Genomic DNA, 25,014 nt, shown 5'->3' with positions numbered 1-25,014 from the left:
GCCATCTACAGGTTTGGAATGCTTATGAATGTGATTGAAAACGCAGATGTTCGGTTATGTGTGGAAGGGATTTTTTTCGAAGACGAGGTGGTGTGGATAAAACATTTTTATAAACGGAGGGGGGGAAAATGTTCGGTTTTAAAAATACCCGGCTACGTGTGTACATGGCCTGAGGTTACTGAGAAATAAATAAATAAATACTTTTTTTTTTTTGTATTCTCAGGCCACACCAATTCAATTAGTTGGTTCTCGGAATCGCCGCTTGAAGAAAATGCAAAATGAAAAAAAAAAATTAAATCAAACTCCCGCCAACAGAAAAGGTCACGTGACGTGAGGTCACGTGACGTCGAAAACCAATCAAATCGCCCCTTTCACTTTCGATAAAGACTTGTGGAAGAAACATGCCTGTGGAGGGGAATCCTGCAAAGCCTGTGTTTGTGATTGTTAGGATATTCAGCGAACAGAAGCGTAAAATCTTTGACAGGTGTGTTGAAATTCTGTTTACTGGTTTGCCTATATTGTTTGGTCTATGTCCACGGCTAATTTTACCATCAGAGCATTTATTTTATTTTATTTTTATTTCGCCCGCTCGCTTCATATTTTTCCTGAAAAAATCCGAGAACCAACTAATTAAATTGGTGTGGCCTCAAAATGGTATAAAAGGTAAGCATAGAGTGAAATCATAAAGTTGACTGGAATTAATGGTGTTATGTATACACCTGTATACCTGCTTAGTCATACAGTTATCCAATGAGAAGTTTGTGTATAAAATCATGCAAATACCGGTCAAGAAACTGTTTATCCTAGGACGTTTTAGGAGCATTGTGGTTTCAGAAGAGTGAGCTGCTTTTACAGGAATTTTATGAGTATGACTTGAAACATTGTGACCAAAATCACCAGTATTATTATACTGGTGATTTTCCCGCACAGTGAAAGGGTCCAACTCCCATGACTGCCGTCAGAGTACAGGCTACACAGAATATGCTGAGCTTTTTTTTTTTTAATGAATTTTTTTCATTATGGTTTCAGCTATAATGTGAGAATATACTCCATCTTCATGTAAATTAAATTTTTTGATAAAGGAGAACTGAAGTCATTTTTAAACTTGCTTTATTTCTTAATTAACGTGTTATTCAATTCCGTTTTCGGTTTTAGTAACCTTATATCGTGATTTGTATTGGCAGCTAATTGCAATTAAATATTATACTTTATCGGCCTATTCGGGTTTTAGCCATGTTGAATTTAGTTTGTTTGGTCCACGGCAGGCGTCACTTATCTGCACGATCTTCACGAGACTTGTGCGAGACTTCGAAACGTGAAGTGTCAGCCAGGTGTCAGTGTCGCCATTTTGAAAACTGTTTTCCAAATGAAATATTGCACAAAAACGAGTTTAAATGACGATTACTGCCTACTTTTTTCAAACTTTCCTGATTGCTATCAAAACAAACAAAACTTCCGGCTTGATTACATCAGCATTCGAAAGAGGGCGCGGGACGTCTTTTGACAACGTTGGCAGATGTTTGTCACTTTGATTTCTGCTGTATGTTTTACTTCCGTCCTATGATGTCTCGCACAGGTCTCAACGAATCTCGTTTACGGCTATTGCTTTGACATATGGACTGATGTATTACATAGCATATTTCAACACACTCATAACTTGCTATCGCAGTGACAAAATAGCGATCAGAAATGCATTCCTATATTTAATAAAAAGAGAAATAGAATTTGATAATAAAAAATTTGCCTTCAGTTCTCCTTTGTCAGTAAGAAGAAGAACCTTTATTTGTCACATGCACACTTCAAGCACAGTGAAATTCATCCTCTGCATTTAACCCATCTGAAGCAGTGAACACACACGCATACCCAGAACAGTGGGCAGCCACACTAGATCACCCGGAGAGCAGTCAGTGGTTAAGATTAAGAGCCAAGTAAGATTATTTCCTGAACGTTAATTAATTATTCATTTCTTTTAGCAAGAATATGTGAGCATGTTACTAAGGTGCAGAATTACAAACCTTTCACAAATATATACATGTACAGCATGAGTGCCCCTCTTGTTTCGCCTTTCATATGGGTAGAGATCATATCAGTGTTGTCAGGGCTGTATGAACATCATGGCCCAACTAGGGCTCTGCTGTCAACTTTGCAGCTCATTTGTGCAGCGTGTGATGCTTCTCACAATTCTTTTTAGCCATGTTCTGTGGAGCAGGGCCATGCGTGTGCCAAGAAGGACTCGAGAAGATTGTTTGCAAGTGCAGGGAGATGTTCTGAAGGATCCGTCGTACATTTTTAAGTCTAAAAATTACATATGGTTGAGCTTTGAGATTTATTTTGTTGTAATCGTGGTTGGGTTTGGTATTGCCCCCCCCCCCCCTTTTTTTTTAAAACAGTAGCATGTACAGTATGTTCAGTGATGTCTGAGTGCACCACACAGTCACACATCAGTTGTTTTCATGCAGCCGCATAAGCACTTTGTTTCCTAAGTATAATTTATGCTACCTATTCAAACCTAGTTACAAACTGCACCCATTTAATAGAAGCCTTGAATTTATAATGGAATTTATTAAATTTATGATTTATGGTAAATAGTAGTTGAAGTTTTATAAGCGTCTCCTATTTTAGGCCACTTTCATGCTGATTATCTATCAATCAGTCAATCAATCAATCAAATTTTATTTATATAGCCCTTTACAATAACCGAAAGGTACCCAAAGTGCTTTACATCGAAGCCATAAAACATAACGCTAAAACACAAAACAGTGTTTTGTATAAAACAATACATAAAAACACAGTACATGGGGGCGCCGTGGCTCAGTCAACTAAGGCGCCATACCATAAATCCGGGGACCCGGGTTCGATTCTGACCCGAGGTCATTTCCCGATCCCTCCCAGTCTCTCTCTCCAGCTCATTTCCTGTCTCTACACTGTCCTATCCAATAAAGGTGAAAAAAGCAAAAAAAAATCTTAAAAAAAAAAAAAAACCACAGTACATAAAAACAGAGGTTTTGACTGCGGAAGGTGCTACAGTGCTGCGGGTTATTAAAAGCCTTTCAGAAGTACATGAAATAGAACAGACGAAACAAAGTACCCCTCATTAATAGAATGGTTTTAAGTTAGCAGACTTCTTTACAAGAGTCTATCATTCCTTTTTATTGAATAACATGTTATGAATAACTGTGTTAGCTGACAGGTTTCTCTTTCCTGAGAATGTGAGTATCAGTACGTGTGATATAAATTTTTTTTATGTCGTATCAGGGTGTGTTTCTCTGCGAGGGAGGAATGGTAATGAATGCTTATTGTTGAAGTGCAGAGTGGGAGTGTTCACAGAACCTCATCAAAACTCTTGAAACAGTGATGGAAAAATATTTAAAGTAGGTGAGTGAATGGAGGAGAGAAAACCGAAAGAGAAAGAAGATAAATGGATGATGAGCAAGGATACAAAGAAAAAGTTTAGTAGTTCATGAAAACATACCAAGGCAAGGGGGGTGGGGGAATAGGACAACAACAGACATATGAGAAGGGGTGTGCATGGAGAGGAAACTTGGAACAAAAAAGTAGCCAGTTCCAGAGTTGAAACAAATGCTTTTGTGCGATCTGGAGACTCTTGTGTTTCTGGCAAGGCATTTTCTCTGTTCATTCGCTTCTCACAGCGAGCAGCTTTAGCATGGGGTAGAATTCTGGCTTGGGTTCTGACTGTGTGTGTGGGGCCCACTCCAGCCACCTCCTCCACATCCTTGCCTCTTGCTTAGAACTTGTCATTTAATAAAATGCAAATGCTTATCTTGCTTCAGATCTCCAACTCCCATCTTTTCTGTTCCTGCTTATCTTGCTTCAGATCTCCAACTCCCATCTTTTCTGTTTCTGCTGTACAAATGACACCCCTTTCAGTTTAAAAGAGGCCCCTTTAACCAGCACTTTTAAGATAGAAACATGCCTTTGTGGAACCCAAGAGATCCTCATTACTAACATCTCCTTAGCTACTGATGCGTTTGGCTGCTTTGTGATTTGTTGTGAACAATTATCTCTAATTAAAATGCATTGCCGAGACTAAATTTGAGGAATAATTCCACGATAATCATAGTTAAACCTCTGATAAGTGTACATGGAAAGTTTCTTCAATGATTTACACATGCTGTCTCTTCTCTTCAGCCAATGCCTCACTGTCCTTGGACAGTTTGTTAAAGTTTGAAACCGTATAGAAAAATGACACTCACGACAGCATTCACCCAGCTCTTATCTACTTCATACATTCATTGGTACATTTATACTGTAAATTATAGCATTGCTAGCTTGCAAGGAAACGAATAGGGTATTCGTTTAAAATAATGTGTATTGTGTTGGTCTCAAAGGGCCACGTATATGTAAATAAATGGTTTTTTACCTGTCATTACACAGAAGGAATGCTGCACCTGACCTTCCTGAACTGAGTTTCGGTAATATCCTCAGTGCTGATTAGACTTCTTAAGTTGAACATAAGAGAACAAACATACTTTCTAAATCGCCTAGCACAAAATGTTTCTTCTTGTAATTGTTATACCGTATAAGCTGTAGGACTAACACATATACTTAGCATTTTCTTTTAGTTAATTTTTAGTTTTAGTTTGGTTTCTTTTAGTTCTCTTAAGTTTCTTTTCTGTAGATTGCAACCGCTTTAAAAATGCATTCCTAATAATTACACCTTCTACTGGTTCAAAAGCAGGGGATATACTATACTGGAGGATATGAATAGCTGTTTTTTTCCCCCTCTCTCACACTAAAACATGCCAGAGATCAGGATGGCCCTCAACAATAGCCCATTGTGAAGTGTACAGGCACTTTAAACCACACAGTAGTCTCAGCCTGTGTCCGAACTTTCCCAGGTCATCCCACTGAAACTTGAAAGCAAAGTTTTATAAAATCATGGGACTCATGCAAATGTGGGTCAGACAATTATCTGTATGCTGCTTACACACCAGTGAGCACCTAGTGAAAGGGTTATGCTAATCGAGACTAAACAGAAAATAGTGGCATCCTACTTGAGACGAAAGCTGAATGTGCAAGTCTCTCAGCGTTTCATACTGATTACACAACTGTTTAATGTAAGCTTATCCTTAGGTAAAGCAACTTTGCAAAGTATAAATTTCGGACTAAACTTCTGGATAAAAAAAAGTATGATCCTAAGAAGTGGAAGATGCGGTTCTAGTTGACAATGTCAAGGCTGAAAACACCTCATAGAATTTTCTGCAGAAAAGGAGTAAGCCTTTCTCTGGTGTAAGGGCATTTCTGTGAAGGCCAGCCTTTGTTTTTCTGCAAACAGAGACTCTCAGCCAATCACAGAATTCCTGTAATCCACAAATCATGTGACTTCACTGAATAATTACCCTTCGTTCCTCCCTCCTTCCTCCCTCCTTTTTTTTTGTCCTCTGCCTCCTTCTTATTGGCTGGAAAGGTGGAGGGAGTGAAGGATTGAGTTTCTCACAACTGAGCTAGACAGTCCAGCTCTAGCAGCTATGGGAGACTGAGGGTTAGGGAAAGAGTGAGTGAGTGAGCGTTTAACCATGACCATGTCTGACAGGTGGACTCCTGTCCTCTTTGGATGTAAACAGTGACTATTAGAGGAGCTATTAGAGGTTTTGGTGAAGCAGTATTTCTTCCAGACAGAATGAATGGGCAAATAGCACCAGGACACCCCATGGTGTTTGCCCCAGTTGCCTGGGATTTCAGCAGAGCTCCTCCTCGGAGAGGAAAAAGTGTGGAGGAGTTGGTGAGTGACAGCTGGGAGAGGGACAGGGAGAGGTACGTCCAAATGCATATGCACTTTCAACAACAGCAGCCAATAATATACCCACAGGATTTTGGGCCTGCACTGGGCTATTCGGAAAACCAAGTCTACCTCAAACAAGCCAGTGGCATGCACCAAACTTGCTGGGAATATGAGGACTGTGACAAGATCCCATACACAGATGGTCTTCCACAACAGAGGAACCAGTTCTTCTATCACACACCTGAGGCTGTGTTTCAAGAACCTAGGAGGCCACAGGAATGGACTGGCAACCATTGCTTTTATGAGCCTAAAGAAGATGTGAACTTTACTGACTACAGAGGGAATAGGGACTATGTCCAGAGCCCACAAACAAAGGAATATCCTAACCATGTAAACCAGGACAGACGTAACTATTGGGATGTGAATGAGTATTATGATGAGCAGGAGCACTACAGCAGATGGGATCAAAATGCCTACTATGACCAAGACAAAAGGGATTGTTATGATAAAAAGAGAGGCATTTACAGAGAAAGGGATCGTTATGATCGTATAGACAGTGATTACTATGATCATAAAGCACTGGATACATATGACCGCTATAACCAGAAAGACTTGGATAATTATGACCGTTATGACAACAAGGACAGCATGCGAAGGGATTACTATGACACTAGACAAAGATATAAATATGCATATAGGGATAAAGAACACTATGGAGATAGAGAAAAAGAGTTCAGTGATCACAGAGATACAGATCACTATGATCATAAACAGAAGGACCAGTACGACTGCAGGAGAGTTGACCGCAATTACAATAGAGAGGGTGAGCAAGACCGCAAGAAATTTGATCGCTATGCGTATAGAGAGAAAGAACGCAATGATCAAAGATACACTGACCAGTATGAGCAAAGAAAAGGGGATCGCTCAAAATACAAGGAAAAATATCTTGATGATCGTAGAAAAGTAGACCACTATAAACGCAGAGAAAATCCAGACGTTGAATACAAAGAAAAAGACCACTATGCTTGGCAGGGTGATGCCCCACTTGACCTTAAAGACAAGGATACATATGACTCTAGGAAAGATGCCAGGTACAAATTCAAGGAGAAAGTCCAAGATGATCAGAGAGAAAAGGGTCACTATGACCACACGGAACAAGGTCCTCGTAAGCAAAGGCAAAAAGACCGTTGGAGGGAAAGGGACTGCTACCAGCTCCGAGATGCTGATCGCTATTACTATAAAGACAAGGATAACAGAGACCATAGTTATGATGACGGCAATGATGATGAGGTGAAGGACTACTTTGAGAACAGGGAATGGGAGGATGAGCAGAAAAGCAGGCGCTACTGCAAAGTTTCCACAGAGGGGTACAGCAGTGACTATGATTGCTGGAAACACAGTAAAGAATGGGAAAAGGATGTTTACCACACAAAAACGGTTCGAGAGAGAGATGTGAGGAGCAACGAAGATCCTTTCACTCTCACCCACTTTGATCACAAGGACACCACAAATGGGGCACGCGTTGACCCAGACTCGGGAACACTGGACATAGAAAAACAAGGCTGGAAAAAGCAAAAGGCACATTATGCAGGTTCATTGGACAGGAACAGTTTTTACAGAAGAACAGCTCCTAGTACACTGAGGAAGTCTGAGTTTGTCATCAACAGGAAAGAGACCCAAGGTAAAAATGTATATTCTAGTACAGACAGTACCACAACACCTACAGTACAAGGCAGGGCCAGAAAACAGCTTTAGAACACGCTGGCGTAAAAGGATGACATGAAAACCTGAGTAAATGTGTACCGTATGTGTAAACCTGCCGAAACTATGTAGCAGAGTCCACATGGACGGCACCTTTATTTGCAGCCAGACTCTGACCTTCAGTGTCTTCCTCGTGTGGTATCTGATCAATTCAGGAAATGCTAGAAGTGCTAATGATACTGTCACCAGTGTAATTAGCCAGCAGTGTGTGTGTGTGTGTGTGCATGTCTATGATTAGCTGCTCTGGCTCCTATTATGAAGCAGAGAAGGTTTCACTGATTCTCCACGTAAGGTGATCTTCAAGGTAAGGCATGTAGGGTGGAGAAACTAGTCAAGCAGGTTTCGTGGCTTCATGTTGTTGCTGGCTCTCTCTCGGTCTCTCCTTCTCTGTGTTCTTACATTTTGTTTCTCCCATCTAGTGTCTTACATCACTCTGTCTAAACATGTGGGAAACATGCTTGGGAACGATACATCAGATTGCAGAATGAACATGAAATGGCTTGTTTTATCTTGAAGGAGCAAACGTCTTGGCTTATTTTTTTTTTTTCTTAGCAAGTTGGATCATGACTTGATCCTGTCAATATGAGATCAGGTTCTGTGGGTAAAGCAAGTGGATAAATAGGGCCCAGCCCTGCCATCGTGGGAAGACATTCTGGGAGATTGACCTGGGACTGGGATTGGGGCTTGAGGCTCGATAGGCCTATTTGATCAAAACATGTTGGTTAAAAACGTTTGTTTGTTTTTTTCTTGGGCCCAGTTGTGCATGCATATTGGTGTTAGGAGGGTCAAATCCATTACACTGAAATTGTAACTTGTGTTACACTCATCTGTCAGTCCCCCTCAGTGTAATTAGCTTAGTTTGTCCATGAGCTGTTTGTGTTCATTGTCCAAGTAGGGATGGATAGTAGTGTAAGGTATCTTGAAGTGAGATTCCTTTGACCTGTGTTGTGTCTGATATAGAGCAGGTGGCCTGGGGAGCCCCGGGTAATCCTCTGTAGTGTAAGACTATAATTACCACCCATTGGGGGAGGAGAGAGGATGGGAAGTCTTGTCTGGGACTAGGATGTGCCTAGCACCAGAGACCCTCCTTTATACACTCTGAAGGGAGCTGAAACCCCTGAGAGTCTAGGGCACTCCTGAAAGGAGGATAATGCTTCCCCAACTTGACTCGCAGTCTGAGCTCAGCACTTTTGGGCTTTGGGAGAGCCTGACAACTCTTTATTTTGACTAGTCTTCATTTGCTATAGATATGATGCGGAGGTATGTAATGGATTGCAGAGATATCAGCTACAGTACAAAGAGACGCGTTCACGTTAATCTCATAAGCCAGCAGTAAAATTTGGCTTTCAAAAATCCTACACGAATCCTGATTCTGCGTGAGAAGTGAGTTTTAAAGTGCACAATCTCTGTGGTTGCTTTTCTCAGAGGTCTAATTGGCTTATTCAGTTTCAGGTCTTTTTTCATCTAACAGTTGAAGTAGGCTGCAGCATTCACCAGGTGCATTGGCTAAAAAAACAAGTTCACTCTGAGCATCAGAGGTCATTTGATAGCAAGATTTGACCAGCTGGTATAATTAATGCTACGTGTGTCTTTCGAGACACATGCTGCTGGGTTAATCCCTGTGCAGCTGCCCATGTGGATGGTCTGTCGGGGATTACACAGAAACCTTTGGGAAATGTTCGCACAACAGTCAAATAACATTAAGCCGAGGGTCAGCTTGAGTAGCATCGTGAGCATTTTACAATATGTCTTGAGAAGAAGATGATGTAGGTCAGCTACTCGGACACACACTGCAGAAACAAATGCAACAGTCATCACACAAGGACTCTTCACTACTTTAGTAGAGAAAGATACTTTTTGGAGAAGCAGACATGAATCTTATCGATCCATGTATTGAAATTCCATATTGCTAAAGATGACTTCTTTATTTTTCTTTTATAATATAAAATTTTAACGTACAGCTATATTGCGAACATTAAATAATTAACTTGTCGATCTCGAGATCTTTGACACAGAGGTGTAATGTGGGCGTTCATGTATGTGAAGAGCACTAACTGTTGTAGTGAGTTATCAGTCAGCTTACAGGCGCCCAGTTTAGTGCTGATGCACCACAAGAGCAGCCTTCCGAGGCTCGATGCCAGTGCAAAACCCCTTCTGCGCTTGACTGTTCAATGAGACCTTTCAGCTGTATTTTACTCTTCTCTTTTGTCCTTGGATGTCTTGCGTTGTCCCCTTGGAGCCCTCGATAAAGGCAGTAGACATGTGTGTATTTATAGCATATGTTTGTAATGCTAATCTGACTGTTTTTCAGAGGATTACATACACCCAAATTATTTACACTGCATGGTTGGATGTGGAGCCTTATCAAACAAGGGTGGGAAGGTGACCGAAACAAACTATTGCCAAGGCAGCACTATTGGTAGCTTTCAGACTAAAGGCCTCTGCATGCTCTTGCGACAAGGCTTTCGCAGATAGCTTTTTGCAGACAGTTGTAATTTATCGTTGAGCGGGGAGTAATAGGTGTGCGCGATGTTATTCACCGGCACAACGCAAGGGGGCGCGAAGTCGTTAGGAGTAGTTGGTGGGTGTGGTTAGTGGAGTGTTTATCCTCCGGTTACTTATAATGACTAGAACTTTTTTTTTTTTTTATAATGACTAGAACTGGAGTCGTATAGATGTACGTACTTCCTCAATCAACCGCTCTTCATGCTGCTCCATCTTCGCTCGTGTTTTTAAAAATGCCGGTCGTGAAAACAAACCAAACCGGGAAAGTAGGGAAGCGGAAGTGTGTGTACAGCGGATGTAGAGTGGACCAATCAGAGCCCTTTTGTCTGTGACGCTGTCTGCGAGGCTTCTGCGGTGGCCACAATTTTTGGGAGGTGTGCGCAGAGCGTCTGCGAAGGTGGGGGGGCTACGCAGACACTGTCTGCGACGCTATCTGTGAGGACTGGGTTGTCAGCATAAATTGGCCTTAAGGATGGTGAGATAGCGTGTCACAATGTGAATGGTTTATGCTTTTACCCCAGAGTTGCAAAATGTACACTGCAGTCTCACTAGGCCCAGCAGGTTTGACCAAAAAAAAAAAAAAACCCAAAACCCTGTCATATCATGATACTTCAATAAATCACAATACAAACAGCACAATATTTAGGTTAACCTACTACTGCCAGGAACCACATTTTAACCTCGGATTTATTTTTTAAACAAATATTTAAATAATATTGGCTGGCGTTGAGTGGTATATCAGATATATTCCGTTCAGCTAGCATGATATTGAAGGAGTTGAAGATGAGTTCAGTATCATGCTAGCTGAATGGAATATATCTCATATACCACAAAAAAGCCATTATTATTAATAATAATAATAATAATATAATAATATACATACACATTTGATGGAACAATTATAGATTTGCTTACAAATTGTCTCAGTCGCTTGCTAGCACAGCAGAAAACTTTCTCGTTGAATATTCACATCAGCTTCGATGTGTGACGTCATGTCTTGACAACCATGCAATATCATAAACCATATTCACCGCTCATTCTTCATTGGGTAGAGTGACGTAATACACGTAAGATAAGCGATACGCTAACAATATTGCATGCTATCAAACCAAATGAATGAAACCCGCTAGAAGGGAATAGAACACGTTTTTATTCCATTGAGAAAGTGTCCTGTATGGATAATACTTAAATAATATTGGCTAGCTTTGAGTGGTCTATCATATATATTCCATTCAGCTAGCATGATATTGAACAAGTTGAAGACGAGTTCAATATCATGCTAGCTGAATGGAATATATCTGATAGACCATGAAAAACCCCCAGCCAATATTATGATTATTATTGTACATACACATTCAATGGAACAATTATAGATTTTACAAAAAGTTAAGAACAGGGGGGTAACTTACCAATATTGAATGCTGATTCTGATTGAATGTAATTCAATGTTCTGTCAATCCAATGTACTGTACAAAGTCAAAGTTCTAACAATAAAAATGGTACAAGTCCAAAAAGCCTGAACAACAACCCAACTTATACACAAGCTATGTACAGGTTAACAGTTCAAGTTCAAAGTTACTTTTGGTAGTGGTTCATTGTTACATTGCAGTTGTTCAAAACAAAAGGGCTTTGCTGAGTGAAGTCCATGAGTGAAGTCCTCTTGTAAAAGTCTCCGTCACGTTTCCTCACCTCCAAGTAGAACTTTGACAATATTTCTGCTATTGCTCTCTTTCCCAGTTTTTCAATGTCCGCTGGTATGTTTTTGTCTTGTAAATATGCGTGAAGAATATCCAGTGAAGTTTTGGTAGCCTTTCGGGTGTTCAGCACGTCTTGCTCTTTAAATCTTCTGCTTTTAATGACGCAAGCCTCACGGCCATGTTTGTGCACAAACTGTCAGTCACTCGCTAGTGCGGAAGTTTTACATCTCCGACATGTCTCTCTTCCAGTTTTTCGGTGTCTGTTGGTATGTTTTTCTCTTGTAAATATAGAATATATAATGAAGTTTTGGTAGCCTTTCGGGTGTTCAGCTTATCTTTAGTTTGTTTATTTATTTAGTGTTTAAACCGAGCACTGAAGTAACCCTATCTTCTCTCTTTCCCGGCCGACAAATAAATGATTGTGTGCATGCGCAGCAGCAAAGTTTTGCCATTGGCTCTTCGCATGAGCTCTGATGTGTGATGTTGTGTTGTCATGACAATGTGCAATATTATAACAATATTGCACGCTCATTCTTCACTGGGGAGAGTGACGTAATACATGGAGGATAAGCGATATGATAATATTGCATGCCATCAATAAACCCACCAGAAGGGAATAGAATACATATGTTATTTACCAGTTGGGAGGTCTGTATCGTGAAATACCGTAACCGAGGTCTTGAAAGTACTGACTGAGGCCCTCTGGGCCGAGGTCAGTATTCAAGGCCAAAGTCACAGTATTTCACCATACAGACCGACCTTAAGCTGGTAAATAATGTATTTATTTTTTTATTTACCAAATTCTAACAGAAAACGAGAGCGCCCGAAAGGGAAAACCGAGCCGCCATTTTGAATCCTCATTCATGGCTGTAATGCAAATTGCTTCCTCCTCAGTATACAAGTGCACTTCTATGGCAGGAAAAAAACTACATTTTGCCGCCTATGCAGTCCCCTATTTATACAAATAGGAGTCATTCAGGATTCAGCCATGTTTTTGCTCGGCGTTAGCAAATTACAGGTTTTTAGCTTTCTCCTGAAATGTTTTCTTTTATCTCTTCTTCCTCAGGGTAGTAAAACTCGCTCTCGCTGTGAAGACTGTCGTTATCGCTATCCATGATGTAAAATTAATGCTATTTTGAATCCTCATTCACAGCTGTAATGCAAATGGCTTCCTCCTCGGTATACAAGTGCACTTCCATGGCAGGAAAAAAACCTACATTTTGCTGCCTATGTAGTCCCCTATTTATACAAATAGGAGTCATTCAGGATTCAGCCATGTTTTTGCTTGGCGTAAGCAAATTACAGGTTTTTAGCTTTCTCCTGAAATGTTTTCTTTTATTTCTTCTTCCTCAGGGTAGTAAAACTCTCTTTCGCTGTGAACACTGTCATTATCGCTATCCATGATGTAAAATGAATGCTATTCTCCTGAGAAATGCGAAAATAAATGTTGACAAAAATCGCTACTATGTTTGTTGTTGTGAACGAGCGAGTCGCCAGAGGTCCGTAACCGGGGTCCGTACCATAGGATACGGACCCGCTCGCCAGCCAATCAGAGCGCGGGATTTGGACTGCGAAAAAAATAAATGTTTTTATTCCATGGAAAAAGTGTCCTGTATGTACAATATTAGATATTGTCTCTAAAAATTTGCTTAGAACACAGAAAACGAAACAGTTAAACAACTGGAAGACCAAAAAAAAAAAAATGCTACCTTCTAGTCAGCAGCTTATGATGAGTCACAATGAATTCTGTGAATACCCTCAATATTTTCATAAGTCATATTGCTCAGAGCTCGATCTCATATAGTGTTGTTGTTCGAGAGCTACACAGTAAATCATAATTTGATTGCAATTTGGACATCCATGATTCAGCAGTAAATGCATGCTGATTAAATGTGTAACTCCTGAGACAGATAAGATTGGTTTCAATTAATTCCTGACTTGTTTCATGAATGTACACATACTCTCAGCTTCAGTGTGCAATAATGCAGGCTTCTCAGCCTACACAAAGTCTTTGATGAGAAGTTTGACTAAGTCCAGAGGAAGTGCCGGAATGTGACCCCACTGGCTTTTGAACAATAGCAAGTCAGACCTGCGACTGTCTGTCAAGAAAAATGTCAAATATTTTAAGTAGCTGAATATATTTCCTAGCTTGAATTTTGAAGATATTGAAGACTTGAAATGCATTAGTTAACATGTTTCTATTAAGTTTATTGTGTACCATGTTTACCCTGACCAGTACAGCAAGATTTGTGCATGTTTTCTTTGACGTTTATCTTAGGCTTTCTGTAGACTAATGCTGTAAAGCTGTAAAAGCTAGACATGTCTTTATTGCTTTGCTTGCCATTGTGTTAGGAGCATGTAGTGAAAGTAATTTCAGTTTTTTTCCACACACAGTATCGGTTTGGAGAGAGTATCCAGCTCCTCCACCCACCTTCACTCGACATTTAATATCAGAGGTCGACCAGCAAAGGTATCTATGGCAACTGCGCATTCTTGTGTGAACTTTGTGCGCAGTGCTGATAGTGTGTGACTTTAGACTTGCCGTGATACAGTAATTAAACAGCTCAGTGGGCAGATTCTCAGCGTCGATACATAAACCATACCAGTTTCATGTTTTGCAGATGTACTTCTGAGAGTCTAATTATTATTTTTTTTTAGTTCTTTTGGTTTGTTTTTATGTATGTGAGGCGCATTACTAAGAGTATAGTTATTTCCCACAAATATAGAGTTTAGGCTGAAACATGGAGCGCCGACGTCATGAAAAGAGAACGTCTACCTGCTTGCCGATATGTCTGAACAAAAGTGTGAATGAGCACTAGGATCAAGAGAGGCCTCATTTTGAGAGATCCTTAAGATCTTGATGGAATTTAGATGAGTTGGACTTTAGAAAGGGATTGGTCACTGCGAAATCGTGGACCAGACCTCCCAATATCACTTGGCATTGGAGTTGATGTGACATTTATGAGTGTGCGTGTAGACCTCAGGACTCCAGCGCCAACCTTTTGTGAATGTGCGCACCAGTGAGTGTGCTCACTCAGTTGTGTGTAATGTTCGTGGGTTCCCATGCATTCACATGGTAATGTGGGCCCAGAATGGAGCCCATGTCCCAGAGATAGAGCTGCAGAGAGACATAGCACATTCTCAGCTTCACTCCTTAAGCAGTGAGCTTCAGAAGAACGCACTGCTTGTGACTTTGCCACTTGTGTGTGTTTGTATGGTTGCCAGGAAGACAGGTGTGTTTACGAGATGACTAGAGGTAGGTGAAATCATATGATTAATACCTTCAGAGTTACTCTTCTAGTCCTTGGCAGGTATTGTTCGAGATCATTAGAATTGCAAAACAAACTTTTGATTGGAGTGTCAGTGTAATTTTCTCATGTGTTTGAACATGTGTCTTATTCATTTTTTATTCTTGCCATTGTGCCGAAGTCTCATTAACCTTGTTCAGTCGTTTTTTGAAGCACTATTTATGCAGCACAAACATTGACAACTTCCCTGGTAGTATGGAGCAGGCTATCATCAATCATGCGGCATACATGACGCATGAAAACCATGCCTTGTACATCATGCTGTTTCTATAGAGCTTCATATAGGCAGGCAGGATGATTTATGGCCAGTGTGCATGGACCGTTCTGTGCTCTGTTTACAGGGTCGGGGTGTTGACCAGGGTAGCCTCTGTACTGCCACCCCTGTGTGTGTTTGGGGCTGCAGAGGAGACTGTCAAGACCAGCATTATGGAAAGAGATCAGACACGGTGGCAACATGAATTACTTCTCGTGGATGAAAGTGAAACAGTGAGGGGGTAGAAAGAAAGAGACTTTTGTATATCTGCTTGGGATTACCCACTCAACCATTTCACATACACGGTTACTGTAAGAGCACACTTTCTTTTAGGTTCCACAGTCCCATTTACCACTCCCACACAAGAATGTACTTATAATGGCTTATTTCACTCTTCTGATTTGGCACAATGGTGCAGCAGGTAGGTAGAATTTCTGCCCCCACAGCTCTAGGATGACTGGTTTGATCCTGATGTTAGGTTACTGTCTGTGCAGAGGTTCATGTTTTTGCCCTGTGACCATGTAGGTTTCATCCTGGGTCTCTGTTTTTTTTCCCCCACTTCCTAAAAGCATGTCGGTAGGTGGATTGCTGACTCCCAGACCACCTTCAAGCACAGACTGAAGACTCACCTCTTTGGTCGGCACGGTGGTGTAAGTGGTTAGCATGGTCACCTCACAGCAAGAAGGTTCGAGCCCAGCGGCTGGCAGGGGCCTTTCTGTGCGGAGTTTGGATGTTCTCCCTGTGTCTGCATAGGTTTCCTCTGGGTGCTCTGGTTTCCCCCACAGTTTAAAGACATGTGGTTAGGTTAATATGGGATGGCCTTAAGCGAGGCACCTAACTCCCAACTGCTCCCCGGGCGCTGTTAGCATGGCTGCCCACTGCTCTAGGTGTGTGTGTGTGTGTGTGTGTGTGTGTGTGTGTGTGTGTGTTCACCGCTTCAGATGGGTTAAATGCAGAGAGGAATTCCACAAGTGTGTGATGAATGAATAAAGTTTTTTCCTTCCTTCCTTCCTGTCCTGTCCTGTCCTGTCCTGTCCTCCCTCCCTCCCGTCCGTCCGTCCGTCCACTGTGTAACTGTGTTTCGGTCTAGACCAACCCAGGCTGTGTTTGATCTCGCCTGGGATTAGCTGTTTTGGGTTCTTTATTTAGTTATACTTTTATATGGTTGGTTTGTTTCCTTGGCTGTTTGCGTATTGGGATTTCAACAGCATATTACGCTGAGTATTGCTGTCACTTGTTCAGTTAGCACTAGAACTTTCTTGTCAAAGTTCAGCACTTTGTGTACCTGGCTTTTGCACTCGTTGTATGTTGCTCTGGATAAGAGCATCAGCTAAATGCCATGTGATGTAATGGATTGGCTATGCTAAATTACCCTGAATGTGAGTGAATGTGTGTACATGGTGCCCTGTGATGGACTGGCATCCCATCCAGAGAGTATTCTTGCCTCATTTCCAGTGTTCCTGGGATAAACCCTGGATCCACCATGACCCTGACCAGGATAAAACAGTTATTGAAGATGACTGAACAAATTTCACTCTTCTGGACACAGGTCTCATGTTAAATTGTGGAACACTACTTATTAGTGAAACCGTGAGTTGGCCTAGTGGTTAGCATGTCCGCCTCTCGATCGGGAGATTGCGAGTTCTACTCACGGTTGGGTCATACCAAAGACCATCATAAAAATGGTACCTACTGCCGTCTGGCAAGGCATGCTGCAATACAGATACGAGTGGAGTGTCAAACTCTCGCAGTTACCAGAGGACTAGCCCCCCACTGTAACCCTAGCTATGTAATAGGCGAGAGGCTGAGGGCTACGGAAATGGGGATCGGTGCCGCCGTATGCGCTGCATGGCATGGGAAGGACTTCGATTTTTTTTTTTTTTGACTTATTAGTGAAAGTGAAATACTAATACTGGCTTTGAAATATAAGTTTAATATTGTCTGGTTTGAATGTATAGGTACTTGCAATTCGTGTGGGAGATTTTGGATGACTCGCCTCTTGATTTCGCAATAGTTTGATCAAGCTCATTTATTGTTTAAGCATAGGCATTTGGCTGACTGCATTTATTACAGTTGTTGAGTCATGACTGGGAGTGAACTTCCGGTCTGTTTCAGTTCTCATTCTCATAGAGATTCTTTGAACCTGGCTTTTGCTTGAATTGTTTTAAAATGGAGGTCAAAATGTTCAAATTAAATTGATGTAGGAAAAAAAATCTGAAGACTTTTTATATAAATGATTGTGCACCTTTTGACCAAAGTGTTTCAGATTAGATTGAATGCATGAATATGTGTAACAGAGTGAGGAAGAAGTAAAGAGAGAGAGAAACATAAGCCCTGCGTCTGAAATCGCTCCCTACTCACTATATAGGGCACTATATGGTGGGGACACCATTTTGTAGTGCTGTCCGAAACCTTAGTGAGGATTATTACACCCTATATAGTGCACTCAAAGTATCCCACAATGCATCACAAAAAGTAGTGTACAACCAGTGGTCACTAACCAAAGCAATATATCCCATCATGCATTGTGGTCGCGCTGAAAGAAATCAAATTAAAAGTCTCAAATTTGATTTAATAAAAGGTAGCGGCAAAGAGGAAAGTATTCAGCCTTGATTTAAAAAAACCCTGAAAGATGCAGGTACTTTGTGTTGATTAATGTGGGAAATACACTCTGTATAATATGTATTTATCACAAAAATACATGCATGTATTTATTATTTTGAAAACCCACCAGCCAACTGATCTGGCACGTTTTAACGGTGCGACAGTAATCTCGTAAATACCAGCATGATGGACTAGTGTCCGAAAGTGTTTTTTCATTTTACCAATGAGCTCACTATATAGTCCTCTATATAGTAATTCCCTATATAGGGAGTAGTGAACGAGTGAGCGATTTCGGACACAGGGAAGGAGAAATCATACTTCATAAAGTTTATGAAAGTATGGTGTGTATGCTGATTTGGATTCAGCTCAGAAGTGGAAAGTCTGATCTTGGAGTAACATCATTTTTGAGTTTGGTGCATTCAAGCTGCAAAGTTGAAACAAACAAAAAAACATGGATGCTTCCATCAAAGTGTGTGTTTTATTAGCAACAAGTTGGCCAGCTAACATAAGTTTATGATGTATTTACTTCCTCAAAACAGTGTATTGTATGGTCTCTCTTACAGATCTCACCAACTAATGTGTCTGTGTTGACTGATCTAAAGTATACTACTATTAACTCATTTCAAGTTGTTGAATGATATTTTATTTACTGTTGATGGTGTGACCGGCCATGTTGACATGACATCTTATTCTGAACAAGGGGTTAATGAAACCTTACCAAATTTCCAAGTAAAAGTTGCAAATTTAGTCAGCATTATCTTTTGTTTTTGTTTTTTTTTTTGTTTGTTGTTTTTTGTTTTTTTTTCTTTTTCTCCCCTAGTCAGAGGTTTCCGAGATTTAGTCAAGGACAGTTATGATGGCTGGGTGAAGCTGTGTAACCAGAGCTTGTTCTCCTTTGTGGTGCAGTACACTGACCCACATTTGACACACAGTTTGATAATGCATTCACTGATATAGTTAACTGACGAAGACGTTAGTAATATGGTGTAATGATTTCTACTAGGCATGGCTGGATGAACTGTTCTAAGAGTTTTAAGGTCTAGAACAGTTCAGAAGGTTTAAAATTGTAGTAAATTATAAGTCAAAAGCATGATATTTTAAAGTTTTACTTCCAGGATTCAGCATCATAAGGGTCATAGAATGGACTGCATTAAAGTAAAGCATGTTTACCCATCTATAGGCAAGTCTCTAGATAAATTAAGTGGCATTTGGTTAGTAGGATAATCTCTCACTGCTTTTTGAACGAATTAGCAGCATGAAAGCTTTAACTCGGCATGATGTCACAATGAGTCATGTTAAATCCGTGAGACACTGAATAGTTTTAAGGTTTGTAGCACATGCCTGTTATATGCAAAGTTAAGTGTCTGGAGGTACACTAATTTCGTCCAGTATAGCTAGTGTGTGTTGTGCTACAGTAAGTAGGAGCAAGTAAAACTATAAGGGCAGTGCTATAGCCCTGGAATGGCCAGTCCTTGCTGTACAGAGTTACTAAAGAATATCTGATTCGGTTTGGATTCATTGACTCTAGTTTCTAATCTCCTGCTGCCTAATAAAAAGCATCAAATGGCTAGTTTGTCAGTGGACACTGTGTCAGCTCTTACAAAGGCCCATTTTAGGCTTCATTTTTGGAGCTTGCCGATGTCGGAGTGCTGTCCTGTCTCTACCATTCCCACTGTTTTATCTATCCTAACTTCAGAGGACAGAGAAACCGAACAGAGGACAGTCATACTTGGCTTTTATATCTTTTAATAGATCTTCTATACAACCCCAAATCGGAAAAAGTCAAGATGGTATGGAAAATGCAATTTAAAAAAGAAAGCAGTGATTTCTAAATTTATTTTGACATTGCAGACAGTATGAACCCAAGATATTTCATGTTTTGTTTGGTCAACTTCATTTCATTTGTTCATATATATCCACAAATGCCAGTTAAAAACTTTACTGTGCAAAAAGGAAGCCTTATGCTAACTGTGCCCAGAAGTACCATTGACTTCTTTGGACTCTGAGGCATCTGGGATGAACCATCACACAGTGGAAATGTATATTGTGGTCAGACGAATCAGTATTCCAGGTCGTTTTTGTAAGAAATGGACGCCGTGTGCTCCGAACCAAAGACAAAAGGGCAATCCAGACTGTTACCAGCAACAAGTCCAAAAGCCAGGGCGTGTCATGGTATGGGGTTGTCAGTGCCCTTGGCAAAGGTAACTTGCACTTCTGTGATGGCAGCATTAATGCAGAAAAGTACACTGAGATTTCTGTGCAACACATGTTGCCTTCAGGATATGGGGATCTGGGGATATCTCAACAAGACAATGCAAAACCACATACTGCACACATTACAAAGGCATGGCTGTATAAAAATAACATCTGAAACACTTCACCACTTGGTGTCTTCAGTCCTTAAACATCTTTTAAGTGTTGGGAGAAGGAATGGCAACATTTATAAAGTGGTAAAACCATCCCAACTTTTTTAAAATTAGTTGTAAGAATCAAAATTGAAATATGTTTGTTTTGAAAATAAAACCCAATAAAATTCATGAGGTAAAACATCAAATAATGTGGTGGTGTATTGTTTTGAGTGCAATACAGGTCAAAGATTATTTACAAATCATTGATTTCAGTTTGAATTTCAACATACTGTCCTTTTTTCCGATTTTGGGTTGTGTCTTTTTATTTTAATAGCCTTTATATATAGCCATGAGGAAAAAGAAAGTACGCCTTCCTTTAATTCTATGTTTTTGTTTATCAGAGCTGAAATAACAATTGTGTGGTCATCACCATGTATCGGCTAGTGGCCTAGTGGTAGCGTGTCCGCCTCTCGATCGGGAGATCGGGAGTTCTATTCATGGTCGGGTCATACCGAAGACCATCATAAAAATGGTACCTACTACCATCTGGCAAGGCACGCTGCAATACAGATGTGAGTGGGGAGTCAAACTCTCGTGGTTACCAGAGGACTAGCCCCCCACTGTAACCCTAGCTATGTAATAGGCGAGAGGCCGAGGGCTACGGAAACGGTAACGGTTTACTTCATGATTTTGAAGAAGATCGGCGCTGCCCGATGCGCCATATCAGTGTTGAGCCTGGTTAGTACTTGAGTGGGAGACTGCCTAGGAATACCAGGTACTGGGCGTGGGAAGGACTGGGGGGGAAGGAGGTCATCACCAGCTTCTATAAACAAACAAATAACATCAGGTGACAAAACAAAATTTCAGTATGTAGTCATTTTTCCACTAAATGTAAACAAACATTTAGAAACCAGGTGGGAAAATAAGTAGACCCTATAATTCAGTAACATGTATAACCACCTTTAGCAACAATAACCTGAAGTAAACGTTTTCTGGAGGAGTTCATCAGTCTCTCATATGGTTTTGAAGAAATTTTGGCCCGTTCTTCTTTATAGCATTGCTTCATTTGATTGATGTTTGACAGCACAGCTCTCTTAAGATCCTGCCACAGCATCTCAATGGGGTTGAGGTCTGGACTTTTTAACTTGGCTGTTCCAACCTTAGGTTTTTTTTCTTTAGCCATTCAAATGTCAATTTGCTGGATGTGCTTAGGATCATTGTCCTGTAGTATGACCTTGTTTCCTCCCAGTTGTTAATATGAGGTGTTTGTGGTGATATGCTATGTTTGGTTTTTGCCAAACATGATGCTGTGCATGATGATCTAACATCTCCACCTTGGTCTCATCAGTCCAAAGGATATTGTTCCAGAACTTTTCTGGTTTGTTCAGATGCAATTGTACAAACCCAAGTCATGCTGCCATATTTGTTTTGGAGAGAAAGGACTTTTTCCTAACCGCCCTTCCATGAAAGCAATACTCGCTCAGTCTTTTTCTGATTCTGCTGTCATGATTTGGAAGAAGAACAACTTTATTCATCACACGTACACTTGTGAAATTCCTCTCTGCATTTAACCCATCTGAAGCAGTGAACATACATGCACACATACGTGAGCAATGAGCACACACACATACCCAGAGCAGTAGGCAGCCATGCTAACAGAGCCCGGGGAGCAGTTGAGGGTTAGGTGCCTTGCTCAAGGGCACTTCAGCCTAAGGCCGTCCCATGTTAACCTAACCGCATGTCTTTGGACTGTGGGGGAAGCCAGAGCACCCAGAGAAAACCCACACAGACACGGGGAGAACATGCAAACTTAACACAGAATGGCCCCTGTCAGCCACTGGGCCCGAACCCAGTACCTTCTTGCTGTGAGGCAACAGTGCTAACCACTACACCACTGTGCCACCCATTTATAAACATTTGATCTACTTACAGAGGCTTGTAGATCACATGATTTAGTTGTTGAGTTTTTCTTTATATCTCTGAGCATGAAATGGTCTGAGTTTGGACTGAATTTGCTGGTTGGCCCACTTCTGGGAAAATTGGAAACTGTCTTGAAGACTCTCCATTTGTAAACAGTCCTTACTGTAGAATGTTGAATTGTTTGGAAATGGCCTCCTTTATCAAAAAGAAGTATACTTCAAGTTCAGTTCATTAAATATACTTTAAGTAAAGTTAAAGTATATTTCCTTAAGTATAGTTTTGTGTACCAAGTATACTGATATCAATGTGCTTACAGTATGCTTGTAAGTAAACTAATCTAATACTTCTTGGACTAAATTGGCCCACTTTTTTTTTTTTAAAGATATTTTTGGGGGCGGCGGCACGGTGGTGTAGTGGTTAGCGCTGTCGCCTCACAGCAAGAAGGTCCTGGGTTCGAGCCCCGGGGCCGGCAAGGGCCTTTCTGTGTGGAGTTTGCATGTTCTCCCCGTGTCCGCGTGGGTTTCCTCCGGGTGCTCCGGTTTCCCCCACAGTCCAAAGACATGCAGGTTAGGTTAACTGGTGACTCTAAATTGACCGTAGGTGTGAATGTGAGCGTGAATGGTTGTCTGTGTCTATGTGTCAGCCCTGTGATGACCTGGCAACTTGTCCAGGGTGTACCCCGCCTTTCGCCCGTAGTCAGCTGGGATAGGCTCCAGCTTGCCTGCGACCCTGTAGAAGGATAAAGCGGCTAGAGATAATGAGATGAGAAGATTTTTGGGGGCTTTTTTCACCTTTATTGGATAGGACAGCGTAGAGACAGGAAATGAGTGGGAGAGAGACGGGGAGGGATCGGGAAATGACCTCGGGTCGGAATCGAACCCGGGTCCCCGGATTTATGGTATGGCGCCTTATCCATCTGAGCCACGATGCCCCCAAATTGTAAAGCTTATTTATTTCTCATCTCATCTCATTATCTCTAGCCACTTTATCCTGTTCTACAGGGTCGCAGGCAAGCTGGAGCCTATCCCAGCTGACTACGGGCGAAAGGCGGGGTACACCCTGGACAAGTCGCCAGGTCATCACAGGGCTGACACATAGACACAGACAACCATTCACACTCACATTCACACCTACGGTCAATTTAGAGTCACCAGTTAACCTAACCTGCATGTCTTTAGACTGTGGGGGAAACCGGAGCACCCGGAGGAAATCCACGCGGACACGGGGAGAACATGCAAACTCCGCACAGAAAGGCCCTCGCCGGCCACGGGGCTCGAACCCGGACCTTCTTGCTGTGAGGCGACAGCGCTAACCACTACACCACCGTGCCGCCCTTATAGCATATTGGAAATATAATATTAGTTACTGGTTATATACAACTAGTCCACTTTTTAGTTTTGAAGTATACTGCAATTACCCTTCTAGGTATATTATTAGTTTTCTAACCCTTACCTCATGGATGCTACCAGTAGACAACTTAAGTGTTTTGTACCTTAAGTTCCAATGAAATTATAAAGGCAAGAATTCACAAAATAACAGATACTCAGGATTAAGAACATATTCATTTAAAGCAACATTGTATTAAATGCCAAAGTATAAAAACATGGCAATGACAACTGAAATTGACATCCAAGCTCTAAAGAAAAATAAATAAATAAATAAATAAATAAAATTTTATTATCCCATTCAGGAGAAATTTATTAAAAAAAGAAACACCTTATATGGAACCACAGACGTACCTAAAAGTCAACAATGCTGAAGCACAACTACAGGGCAAGTCCACTTAAACATAAGGCACAAATATTTTAATACTTATTACACTTTTGTTAAGTACATCTTGATCAAAAGTTTAAGTATAAGCTTAATATACTTTTCTATATACTTTTCAGTATAAGCCAAGTATACTTATGTATAACTTTTATTAAGTATATCTCTGATAAGTAAATATAAAGTAAACTGAAAGCATACTCTCTTAGTTTAAAAGGAGTATACTAGAAGCACACTCCTTTTTTGTAAGGGCTTATAACCGTTCTCAGATTAATGAGCAGGAACATTTGCTTCTTTAATGTCAGGGCTGATGTCGTTTCTTCTTGTCATGATTTAAACACACACCTGAGTGCTCCAGAACACCAAACTGCCAAAACATTCTGTTTTTATAAAGGTAGTCACACTTTTGTTGATTGATCAATCTTGTGCATTTCATATACATATTGAAATCTGTTTTTTTGTTATTGTGGGGGTTTTTTTGGTTACATGAGGTTATTTGTTTGTTTGCGAGGCCCACCCAATTATAATTTATATCCGAGAATTGAAAGAGGGTGAACGTTTTTCCCATGACTGTATAGGCTGCACAAAATATTTTATTCCAGCGCCTTATTTCTATTCAAGCAACTAATTAAACGACATCTAACCTTCACATTGTGATGAAAGCCAAAACCATTCATACAGAAAGCTGGCATGTACTTGATTTTCATGTGTTGTAATTTTAGATTTACTTTTTGTGCTCATTCAGAGATGACTCTACTGTCAGCCCAGCCGAAATCTCAAGAACCAGCTCCAGCCTCTGCAGCCACCACTGAGGATCCTGAGCAAAGGATGCTAGAGAAAAGGTCAAAAGTCATAGAGGAGCTCCTGCAAACTGAGAGAGATTACATCAAAGACCTGAACATGTGTAAGACAGAAATCATCCAACCCCTACAGAGTAAACAGGTGGGTATAAGTATAGCACTATATGTCGTGCTATAAATGCCAAGACAATGAAGAACTTTTTGGAATTCTGGGATTTGATAAGATGTGTAGGAACATACAGTTTGTAGATATGGAGTTAACTTTTTTGGTTTTCTTAAATGAGATACTTCCAGAGATTTGTATTTAT

General features: G+C 40.8%; 1 protein-coding gene across 2 annotated transcripts in view; it reads left to right on the top strand.

Annotated features, from left to right (window-relative positions):
• The window catches only part of dnmbp (dynamin binding protein), a 78,257-nt gene that overhangs the window by 41,442 nt on the left and 11,801 nt on the right, over positions 1–25,014 (top strand). Inside the window, exons 1-2 of one of the 2 annotated variants that reach the window (XM_060939942.1) lie at positions 5,450–7,424; positions 24,652–24,848. In XM_060939942.1, the coding sequence (XP_060795925.1) occupies positions 5,642–7,424; positions 24,652–24,848 (1,980 nt within the window). In that variant the 5' untranslated portion in view covers positions 5,450–5,641. Of the gene's footprint in view, positions 1–5,449; positions 7,425–24,651; positions 24,849–25,014 lie in introns of those variants that run through there. The other variant, XM_060939941.1, reaches the window with a different exon arrangement.

Source organism: Neoarius graeffei, chromosome 14 (assembly GCF_027579695.1).
Source record: "Neoarius graeffei isolate fNeoGra1 chromosome 14, fNeoGra1.pri, whole genome shotgun sequence".
Taxonomy (NCBI): domain Eukaryota; kingdom Metazoa; phylum Chordata; class Actinopteri; order Siluriformes; family Ariidae; genus Neoarius; species Neoarius graeffei.
This window is presented reverse-complemented; position numbering and strand designations above follow the sequence as displayed.